Source organism: Nestor notabilis, unplaced genomic scaffold, assembly GCF_000696875.1.
Source record: "Nestor notabilis isolate BGI_N333 unplaced genomic scaffold, ASM69687v1 scaffold13007, whole genome shotgun sequence".
In the NCBI taxonomy this organism is placed as follows: domain Eukaryota; kingdom Metazoa; phylum Chordata; class Aves; order Psittaciformes; family Psittacidae; genus Nestor; species Nestor notabilis.
The window spans coordinates 10,563-22,534 of record NW_009935196.1 but is presented as its reverse complement, the minus strand read 5'-3'; the positions used below and the strand labels follow the sequence as shown (position 1 = coordinate 22,534).

At 39.2% G+C, this 11,972-nt stretch overlaps 1 protein-coding gene across 1 annotated transcript in view; it reads left to right on the top strand.

Annotated features, from left to right (window-relative positions):
- Nucleotides 1-2,251: 2,251 nt before the first annotated feature.
- The window catches only part of MAP2K1 (mitogen-activated protein kinase kinase 1), a gene marked incomplete at its 5' end in the record, with an annotated part of 17,756 nt that continues 8,035 nt past the window's right edge, over nucleotides 2,252-11,972 (top strand). The window contains 4 exons of the mRNA XM_010017725.1: nucleotides 2,252-2,462; nucleotides 4,459-4,605; nucleotides 7,463-7,540; nucleotides 8,064-8,115. Coding sequence (XP_010016027.1) covers nucleotides 2,252-2,462; nucleotides 4,459-4,605; nucleotides 7,463-7,540; nucleotides 8,064-8,115 — 488 coding nt within the window. The remainder of the gene's footprint in view (nucleotides 2,463-4,458; nucleotides 4,606-7,462; nucleotides 7,541-8,063; nucleotides 8,116-11,972) is intronic.

Below are 11,972 nucleotides of genomic sequence, written 5' to 3'. Positions count from 1 at the left end.
ACATTTAAATTGATTAATATTTACTGCTTCAAACAAAGGACCAGAATGAAAAAGAACTCAATTCTGTCCTGATGTGTCATTCAGTTATCATAAAACTACACTGGAGATGTTACTTCTAATTACTTTCTGAATAGTAATTCTGACAATGCATTTGTTGGGTTAGTATCTTCAGATTAATTAGCTTAACAGCTAGAGAATTGGTCCTGAAAAATCCAAGTGACATCCGAAAGCTTAATTGTTCTCACTGTTTTACTTATCACTGCATGTAATGAAGGTTTTGCCATTAGAGCTGGGAACATTCTGGTGATTTTGCTTTCTGGTGTGCATTTTGGAAACTGGATTTCAAAAACATCTCTTTCTTAATGGTTAATCTTTAAATGGAGTCTGTAAGTCAGAGTGATTTGAATGTTCCTGTAAGCCAGGCCTGTCTACACAGGGAGATTTCTCTTGGTGAATGCTCTAGGATATTAGTTGTATGATTATATTCTGGTATCATTATATTGGTGTAAAGCATGGTATGAGGACAGAAATAAGAGTGTGTTTCTCTTTGTAGCATAGCCTGAAAATGAAGTAGCTGTACCAGAATGAAATTATTTTTACACTAAGATAGAGACAGTCAATGTAGTGTGACTAAGGTAGAATAGGTACATCCACATTTACTGTTTTGTGGTCTTGAGCGGCAGTGTCCAGGGTGAGTGTTTAGTGAAACTTGCTCACAAGTGTTGCCTGATAATCTTATGCTTGGACTGCTAAAATGTCAAAATAACAGATTGAACAGAATTCCCCCTAACATCAAAGGTCTCATTCCATTTCCTCTACTTAACTCTTTTAAGCATATCACTTCCTAAGTTAGCTTGACAATTGCATCCTGTCTGACAAACTGATAAATGAAGTAGGAGTACGTCACCACTTAAACTTTCAGAGTGATTGTGTAGTAAGTAAGAGCTGTGAATATTTATATCACTTTTATTTGCCTTGATTAAGCCCTCCATACAGTCAAATGAAGATTGTTATCCTGTCTGGAAGTGCAGGCTTTCCAATGAATGAGTTGAGGGTTTCATGCTATAATTCCCTTTCTCTGTAAAGTCTCTGGCTTATTTGTCCTTGCTTCTTGGAGAATCAGTCTTATCTTCTCAAGTGACCAGCACCTTACTGGGCATGCAGAGAATGTCTCTCTGTACAGTGTGGTTTGAAAGTGGATGTTTTATGAAGTGAGGAATGGAAATGGTTTTCTTGACTGTTGATGGAATTCTTTAATGGAAAACAGTCTAGGCTCTGAAGAAGTAGATTTTGTTCAAGTCTTTCATCCTAGCAACACTGTATTCCCTGGGAACATTGCATTAAATTTGGCTAAGCAAAACAGGTATTTGCTGGTAAATACTTATTCTTGCAGCAACTCTTTATTGCAATTGGAAGCAGGGAACTTCAAGTGAGCTTTTAAGGTGCCATGTTATATGGAATGAAGGGTTTCCATAGGATCTGAGGTGAAGGTATTAAAAAAAAGAATCCTCCTGAGAAAATGAACTTGTGTTTGTAGCCCCGAATTTAGCTACTGTTTAAAGTTTTGTATTTCTATTTTTATTTTTATTGCCTAATGAAGTTAAATCTAAGTTTCTAGTAGATGTGCCCTTCAACAAAAGAAAAAGTGAGCTTAAAACCTTTGAGCTGTCTATTCTCCCCAGTTAAACCAAATTCTGTTTCCAGTGGCTGTGTTCTTAATGCATGTTTGTCTGGTTCTGCTTGATAACTTAACTGATACCTAAGTAAGAAGCTTCAGAATGGATTATTAGTTATATAGTTGTGTGAAAATGAGTAGATAAAACATGTAGACAAACTGTAGGAAATTACAACACAATCCTTGAAAATGTGAAACTAAAAATAGCGTGATGTGCTGTGATTCATGAGATCTCAGGTCATCAATGCTGAGTCATGAAGCCACTCCTGTAGTTAGTGAAACTTAACGTGCATGGATCTGAACAGAACCTCAAAGATGGGGAAACTGGATATCATCTGTTCATGCTTATGTCATTGTTTTATCTGGAATGAAGTACTGTTTACTTAAATCAGAGTTCCAATAACGTGTGTCTGATGTGGATGACTGTACAGTCAGGTCTTTTGAGATGATGTATATGGGTGCAAAAATGTCCTGGATTTAATCTGACCTCAATGCTCTATTGCTCTTTCTCTTGCAACACTGCTGGGTAAGCTCATAGAGCTTAATAACTGAACTGCTCTTTTTCTGATGATACAGGACAAATTTGGAAGCACTTCAGAAGAAGCTGGAAGAACTAGAGTTGGATGAGCAGCAACGAAAGCGCCTTGAAGCTTTCCTTACCCAGAAACAAAAAGTTGGAGAGCTGAAAGATGATGACTTTGAGAAGATCAGTGAGCTGGGAGCAGGAAATGGTGGTGTGGTCTTCAAAGTATCTCACAAACCTTCTGGTCTCATAATGGCAAGAAAGGTGAGTGCCTCAAGAATAGAAACGTAGGGGTGATTTTTATGAAGGAGGTTGTCTCTGATCAAATACAGTTACTTGACTTAGAGAAATAAGTGGTGTTGACACATGAAAATTAATTAATGTCAACTTCATGGAACACATCAACTTCTCTGAAAGTAGCAAAAGTTGCACTTGCTTATCCTGAACTTTCCAGATTCTCAGGAATAGTGTCCCATATGTTTATAATGAAAGACTAGGCATACATTCTCTCTTTTTTTCTTTTTCTCCCCCCCCCCCCCCCCCTTCTGACAAATACAGTCTTTTCAGCTGGGTATATACCTTTCAAATATAATGTGGTAGACTCAGGAATGAGTAGAAGGCCTAACAGAAGTTACTGGAAGGCATGAATGAGGGAAAAGTGACAATATCCTGTATTCAGGGCCATGAGTTTAGAGGAATGGGAAAGATATCGCCTGTCTAAGATGTTCCCTCACAGCTGCAGACCAGGAAAGAGCCTCTGGCTGATAGAGGGGGAAAAAATGAACTCAATAAACGAGAGTGAGGGAATGCACTGGGGTACAGTGACATCTCCTGGTTTATATTTCATAATGGGGTGCAGGTGGCATCTGTGCAAAAAGGTACTTGTCCTTCTGGCAAGAGTATTGCTCCATGATTCAGCTTTATGCTTTACAGCCAATAGCAGTTGTGACCTAGTTGGTAAGAGAACAGAGATTATTTTTCTAGCTGCAATAGCTTGATGTTTTAATCCTCATTTTGTTTATATGAGGAGCTTTCACTTTCTGTCAGTATCCCTGGGAACCAAATGCAGTAAGGGAAATGCATCTCTAATACTTTCTTTGGGTACCTCATACCTTATCCTTCCTGGAGCCAAGTTCCTTGCATGGGCAGCACTTGTTAGGAGGCAACATGTTGGGACACAGGCTGTTGTACTGCATTGGGTGAGATGGCAGGCAGGCTACTGTGCTTCATGAGATACATAACCTAGCCATTGGGTAGGATAAAGCACAGGTCACCCTCAAATCCCACATCCTGTTGTCATATTACTGAAAATTTCTAATTTTTTTTTTAACTGAGAAGTAGGACACTGTCATCATCAGCAAAACTAAAGGCAAATGTGCATGTACTGACTTTAAAAATAAAAACCTAACAGTTTGGAGAGAAGTGAATGAAAATGCCCACTTTTAAGGTGTGAGAATTGCAAAATATACAAATCATTGAGGTTTTCTTGAACTAAATCAATTGAATTGATTTACCCCCCCCCCCACATACTGTGGGTTTAACAGGAAATTCATTAATATTTGATGCAACTGAGATGTTTGCTGAACTGCAATCTTTCTTTCATATAGTGACTAAAATTTGACTTCCATGATGTCTCTTAAATCTTCCCTTTCACAAAAAAAATAAACCACTTGGATTGCATGAAAGAAACCATCTAATGGAACAAAGTATTCTATGTAGTCTTCTTTTTCGATTTAGATTCAGTTTGAGGAGCCTTTAATTTGAGGTTCAGCTCATTCCTTCCACTAATGCTTTACAAACACCTGTGCAGATATTTTTCAGTAGCTGCTTCTGAGTCAGTATGTCTCTGACACAATTCCTTTAGACATTTGTTCATGGCTTTTCCATAGAACAAAACCCAAGTGAAGAAAATGTGCTGGAACAAGAAGTTTCTGATAGAGAAATCTTTTGTGAAAAGAAGAGATGGAAATCCCACCTTCTCATGGGTGCTGATGTTCAACGTTCTCATGCTGTATTATGTTTTCTTTTCCCTTTGCCACTAAGAGAATAAGATGGGTTATTTTACAGTTAAGTCATAGAATAGTTCTGGTTGGAAGTGGCTTCAGAAGGTCCAATCTCCTGCTCAAAGTAGTTACCTGTGGGATTAGAGCAGGCTGCTCAGGGCCTTATCCAGCTGGGTGTTGAAAGCTCTCTCTGAACAACCTGCTCCTTCTGAATAGTACTTTACCACTAAGAAAATGATGAGTGGATTGTTTTGCAGTTAATTCATCTAGAGATCAAGCCAGCTATTCGAAACCAGATCATCCGGGAGCTGCAAGTCCTACATGAGTGCAACTCTCCATACATAGTGGGCTTTTATGGAGCTTTCTACAGTGATGGAGAAATCAGCATTTGCATGGAACACATGGTAAGTACATATGAATCTGTCTCAGCTTGAAGCTACTAGCAGACCATTAATGCAAAACCTGAATGTCAAAAGGACTTAAGTTAATAAAGTATGTGACCCACCCCTGGCAGCGTTCAAGGCCAGGTTGGACAGGCTTGGAGCAACCTGGTCTAGTTTATTCTTATTAGGATGAAATCATATTTTGTCTCCTTTTTCTTAAGTTGTACAGAAAATACAAACAGAGATTAGTGCCCAGAAGTGAACAAGCCCAGAAAGATCTTGCACAACTGTTTTTAATGCCAAAAATAATTTTGACTGTGTTTAATTTTAATAGAAAAGTACAGCTTCTTCTTGACAGCTGTTTGCCTTTCTCCAACCATATGGAGCCAAACACTTAAAGGGAATTTTCTGTAATTAAAGGTCAGGTAAATTTTGTGCCTCACTTCCTCAGTAGAGGATGTTTTTAACAATATGAAATACAGTAAATCTGAAGACTTTTTTTATTTCCCTAAAACCACTGCTGCTTTGGAGAAAAACCTTTTTTTTTTTTCTGGAAAGTGCATGTGGTTGTTTTAATGCTTCTCTGGCCTTCTCTGCCTGAGATGTTTAGAAGGAATCGATGGTTGCTTAGGAACAGTGCTCATGATCCAGTTTTTAAGCATGTGCTCACCCAATAGAAGGTGGGCATACCCCAAAATACAAGTGACTACTGGGAATTACAAAGAAGTTAATTTCTCAGAATGGAAAAGAATAGTGATAAATAGGAAGATAGATGTTAAAAATGACTAACTGGGCATTGTTTCAGAATACATGTAATAAATGTCACAAATGTGCACATCTGCAATTGCTCAAAGAGCAGTATGTATGTTAATATATGTCAAGAGAGAGCTGGTGGTGGTATGTAATTACACACAGAAATAAAAGGCCTAAAGAACCTCAATTAATTTGTCAATGAGAAAATTAACAGGAGCAATGAGGGTTTGCAAGTTCCTAAGCAGGGTGTGATGTATCTGACAGATGTCTCTTCAGTTGAGGAGAAGGCAGGATGAGATCTGGTGTTTCAGTGCTGAATCTGGTCAAAGACCGGATACAAGATCTTACACGCAGAACAACTGATCGATAAGCTCTGCAGTAGAAAGAGAAGGTGGCTTACTTAAATTGGAGTCTTAAGCCAAAAAACTATTGGCTTAATGTGGATCATTAGGTGGAAGCTTTTGGTCTCCGTTTGGATAAACAATGAGCTGATAATCTCCATTGCCTTTTTTATATGTACCTTTCAATTACTGCCAGTCAAAATCCTTATTTTTAGCAGTGAGTTACAAAACACAAGTATGAATATGAACAAGAAGTTGGAGGTGGGAAAGGCATGGAACTTCAAGATTTGAGCGTTTGATATTTTTAGGTACATAAATTCAAAATCAATGCATAACTTTTCTTAGCAGCAGGTATTTAACAGGCAAAAGTGCTGGAGTCTGCTCCTGGAAGACGGCTGCAGCCAACACTAGGCAATTGAACTGGATTAAGCCTCTTCCAGGAGTGGAGCTAGTCCTTGGGGAGGGGAAGACATGGGGTTTTATGTGTATGAAACATTTCTTAATCTGCTGGTGTCTGTCCAGACACAGCTGTCCAGAAATGCAGACTGGTTATACAAGAAATGTATATCAATCTTTTTTTCCTGTGGGTATATTTTTAACCAAGTGTAGTGTATGTGGGTGTATTTTCTTACAAAAATACATGATCAAATAAGTATTTCTCTACTCTCCTCATAAGAGCTTTAGATTTTAGTTCTCAAATAGTGAAACTTTGCATTTTAGCTTTTCTCTTTACTTGTATAAATGGATAGGTTAAGGCAGAAGGCAATTACTTTCTCGAGGTGGATTTTTGCCTTGAGTGCTGGGAGATATCAAATGCTGATCTGGACAACAGGATGATGTTTTGCAATTAGAGAAATAGCTTTCTGGTTTCTTCTTTGATTGTATATTCTTTGTTCTAGAGAATCCAGAACTTATGCACAAGCCTGTTGTTGAATCAGTTGCTAAAAATAAATAGCTTTTTTCTTTTACATTTTTCCTTCTCCAGAGCTCTTAGCAACAGTGGAATATATTTGACTTTGCTGGGGGTGTGTGTGCATGCAGTCAGTTTATTTAACCTAATATGATTACTGAGACTTACTTACCATGAAACTTCAAAATCATCTCCTCTTATTTTGGTTCTTTGAGAGCCAAATCAACTCCCCATCCTTGGAAGTTGACAGGGTCACCCTGGATGTGCAGAACTAAGAGACCAACCTTCTCTGTGTAGCATCTCCTCTGGGAGATGAGGAGAACAGGGATCTGGGCTTAGTTACAATCATAGGGTGCCCCTAGCACACATACTGTTCAGAAAGAGAACTCTGTCTTTTCCGGCATGGCTTGTTTTCATCCCTGTAATCAGGATCATAAGATCTCCTGTGGTGTTTCAGTCTTCATTCTGTCTTTGGATGGGGTTAGAGTATCATGGGATGGCTGTGACAAGGGAAAAAAAAAAAGCATGTTACTGCTTTGGACTGAAAGTTACAGGAATCTGTAAGACTTTGAATGCTTGGTTGACAGCTATTTGTGGACTGTACTTAACAAGATCCAAACCATGGAAATCCTGGTATGGAAGATCATTGTGTGGAGTGTTTATTTGAGTGGATGTTGTTACCGGCCAAATGTTTGTTTAAAATAAACATGAAACTGACTAATTCCTATGGAGTGATTTATTTTCTTCAGATATGCACCATAACAATGTTAAGTCAAACATGAAAAGCAACACTTTCTTTCTTACTATACTTAGGTTTCAGTTCTGTTTAAGAGTAATTTGATTAAATCTTGACTATTCAAAACTTTATTATTAGGATGGTGGCTCCCTGGATCAAGTACTGAAAAAGGCTGGAAGAATTCCTGAGCAGATACTGGGCAAAGTTAGCATTGCGGTGAGTGTGTTTGTTGCTCTCAAAGGCTGGAAGTGGGTACATCCGTGTCTCAGCAGCTTCCTGGATCTGGCATTCCCACACCATTTCAGGGCTGGAGGATGTGGGAGGGGGAAATACTACCAGATTTTTACCTGTTTCTTCTAAAACACAGTTTTTGTACATGTCATCATTTGGTAGCTCAGGGCATCAGAATGAGTAACATTTCTGTTGTATTTGCTTTGCTTTTCTGCTTTTGTATCAGCTGATGCTTCTGGATAAGAACAGAATCAACACTTAGAAGTTTTTGAACTTTACCTTCTCATGCCTGTTGTGCAACAAGCTCTGCATGCAGAACTGGTAGTGAGGGGCTGGTTGACTGCTTCTCTAGTCTGAGCTAGAGGTACTAATTAAATCAGAATATTGATTTGCGGTGATGACATGTTGGGATTTCTGTTACATTGCATTCAGTTGGAGTTCTTGTACAGACAAAGCATGCAGTTATCTCCTGCTCTGTAAATTGATTTTGTTTTTTCTTTCTCTTTAGGTAATAAAAGGACTCACATATCTGAGAGAAAAGCATAAAATAATGCACAGAGGTGAGAATTTTACATTGAAACTTTTCTTGAATGTAGTTTTTATTCAGGTTAATATGTACTTTTTCTGCGATTGGTTCTTTATAGTTCAATGTGACTTTGGTTCAGAGGGTTTTTCTTGGCTGGTGTACCCAGATAATCTTACAATAACTATCATGTACCTTCAGCTTCTGATGTCTTACTGTAGGTTATCTGCATTTATAACAGAATTTGTCAGTGTGTGAAACTGCTCGCTGCCAGAGTGATTTGGCCAGTGGGAGTATGTGCTAGAGCTGGGAATCTTAACTTGAGACTAGAAGTACTTACTCCCCTTGCAGTGAAGACAGGAATATTTTGGAGGATCTGAGTGATTGTATTTCCCTTAAATACCAGATAAGTCTTCCTCCATCTTCTTGGAAGAGACTTTTTCAACACAAAGTACATGATAAACTAATGGCATAACTATTTATGAAGAAAACTACTATTAAAAAGCAATGTCCCACTGTATCCATTTCCTTATTGCAACTTCTAGTCTTTTGATAGTAACAGATCTATTAACTATGAGGATAAAATCTTTGGAGAGATTGAAGATCAAAACCTCTGACCTATAATTAATTTGACAGTTCAACACCTATTATTGCCATTCAAATTTTAAAAGAAAGTCCCTATTCCCAGCAGCTGCCTTACATTCACATGCTGTTTACAGACATCTGTCAATCACAATTGCATCTCTATTTATACTTAAATGATTCTAAAGCCAGAGTGAAGCTATGTAAGGCGAGTGTTGCTTCTACATTCCTGGGTCCTTAGTTACTTTACTGAAAAATAAATGCACTGCTTTATTTTCATCTTATAGTTGCCCTTTTTAAAATCCAGCTCTTTAAGCTGCTGCATTTTCCATTAAACAAAAAAAGCACTTGATACAGTAAAATACTAAGTTCCATTATTCCTAATGTGAGTGTAAACTGACAACTGGAGACGGAACACTTCATGTTTCTGTTTGAATGGCACCGCTCACTGCAGTGATCAGGCAATGTGTATAAACCATGCCAACTGCTTGGAGAGTCTTGTACCATATGAGATCAATCTTCAGATTATGAAAATAGCTTCATCAGACACTAATATGTGTCTGAGTTTACATTTGTTGGCCAGGCAGAGAAGAGTAATTAGCAATCCCAGTTTATACAATCTGTTGTAGGATCACCTTACACATGATTAGATGGTGTTTCTTTTAGCAATCAAATATAGCTCTTCTGGAGAAGGAGGCTTGAGGTAAGCTCTGTAAAGATTTCTGATGACAGTTACAAAGTCATTTCTCTCTGTTTAGAGCATAAGGGAGACTTCTGGGAAAGAAACCATCTTATTTTAGGGCATACTTGAAGAACCTTATAGGTCTCAGTTGAGCCACAGCAGTGGTTTATGTTGGTTGCTTGGCAGGGTGTTAAGTTGCTCTTGCTCACCTGGGTGCTGACACAGCAATTTTTTTTTAACACTTAATTTCCAGTTTTACAATTTACAATCTGTAAATCTGATATATCCAAAATAACCCCCTCCTGATCTTGTTTAAGTACAGTTTAACCTCACAGTATTGGCTACATCAGAATACTCTTAAGTGCACAGACCAGCCAAAGTTCCTCTTCTGCACTCGTTCCAATGGATTGAATGTGCCCTGCAGTATAAAATTCCATGTACAAATTGTAATTGTTGTTTTTCCAGCTCAGTTTCCATGCTGAGTGCTCCAACAGCATCAGGAATATGTGACCTTGTTCACTTTATGCAGAAGCTCTCATTGAAATGTGAGATGTCTGATAAAGTGGGAGCTAAAATGACATTCTGGAAGCTGGTTGTGGCTAGTGGTAGCAGAGAAAAGGAAAACCAGCCAGAACAGTGTTTCCATCTGCTGACATATGGAGCCAAACTTGCTCATCTCTTGACATACAGACCTAACTCTGCTGGTGTTTGTCTTTGATACTGTCCAACAGTCTGTTACAGGTTGCCCTTCATGCATTATTGGTAGCCCCCATATGTAAGTTTGGCCTCCTGTGTAAGATGGCACGCTCAACTGAGCTGTTAGAACTTGTCCTTCTTGAGAGGGCCCCGGTTCAGCTTCCTGCTGTCAGGTTTATGAGCAAGATGCTCTCCTGCAGCATGAAGTTCTCTTTTGGAGGTTGACTGATGCTCAGCTGTGTGCTGGCTGTACTGTTGTGTGGTCCTCTGGGATTAAAGAGGGACTGGCAAGCGGAGAAAATGTAGTCGTGAAAAAACGCAGACTGAACTGGTGTCAGTAGGGTTCAGTGTTGTCGGAACTTGCTTAGGTAATGCGTGTCAGTGTTAAATGTGGCTTCAAAATGCAAGAATACCATTGTAAATAAATAAAACCCCAACAACCAAAGCTTCTTACACTGCAATTTTATGTTCTTAGACTTTTAAAGTTTCTTCTGGGTCAAGAACAGGAAATGCTAATTCTATGGGCCCATTTACCTTTGTGGTTAATTACAAAAGACACTAAAGAGAAAGGAATGTTCTGTAACTAAAGACAAAGTATATTGCTGCAGGTAAAGACACTAATGTGTTTTTGCTGTGTTTTGTCTCTGGGTGAATAAAAATCCTGTAAGTTAGTAAGAGCACTATTTAGTTGTTTCTGAGCCCAGTCTGGAGTGTAGTTCTCTCTGGAAGCTCTCTTCTTGCATAGAAAATGCTTTGTAAGATTTCTGAACTCAGTTGCAGCCAGCAGCTCCAAGGCAGGAGGCAGCACACAGCAGGGATGTTGTTAATGGTCCCTTCGAGTGTGTAAGCTTTAGAGTATTCTCCTGAGATCCTGCCTTGGGAAATTGGAATTGATTGGAAGATACCAATAATGTGCTGCACATTGTTAGATGTCTGGGTGCTGGGTCTCTTCTGTGCAGAAGAAATTCTTGCCTCGTGGTGTTATGATAATGCCCAAGGCCACCTTTCTTTCAGAAGTAGGTTTGTGCCTGAGGGGGAGAGCTGGGCTCAGGCAGAGGAGGCATCTGCACCTCTTCCAGAGATTACAGGATGTTCTGTAAACCCTGGAAGCTTCTCTATTAACTAGCTCCATTTTCAGTGTTATGTATCCATCCCTCTGGACTGGCTAAGGACTTCTCTAGAATGGCACAGCTGTCTGGGATGAGCAATGAAATGTCCTTCCATTTTGTTGTCTCCCTTTCTAGATTTGTCCGTATCATACCAGTTACAGCAGACATTTTGAAGGATGCTTTGGCACTCCTGTTGCATTTGGCCATACGACTCTCTGCATTTGGCAATACGAATCTCTGGTTTCCAGAGAAACTGCTGAAGTGCTCGGGCACTCTGGAGTTAAAATAGCATAGCGTGCTGCAGCGAGAGGGATGGGAAGACAGCAGCCTTCCAGACAACACACTGATTGCCTTGTGAGGAAAATGAAAATGCTCAGGGAAAGACCAGCTTCGTGTAGAACTCCAAAGAGGATTCAGGATTTGCTGTGCTATTATACAGAAGGAACAGTGTAGGATTATCAGCTAGGAAAACACTGGAGGTAAAAGTTAAGTCTTCAAAAGCTCAGGTGGATTCTAGAGCATGTAAGATGGAAATAAAGAGAATGTTGTTTGGCTCACTGGCAAAGGAAGGCTAGTGTTATTTTTTTGCCATTTAATTATAAACATTAAGTATTCTTGAGCTGTAGAGATAAGTGAGGATTTATCTCTTTGTTCAGAATTGAACTAGTAGATGCGCACAGATAAACAGTACAAATCTAGAGGCCATGTCTCTCGCTTGTTCAGGCGCTGCAGTGCTTCCAGTGTGTTTCACAAACGTTGTTTCTCCTGTGTAGCCAGAATCTCTGCTGTCTCATTCACTGCACCATCTGCTTGGGTTTTGTGGGT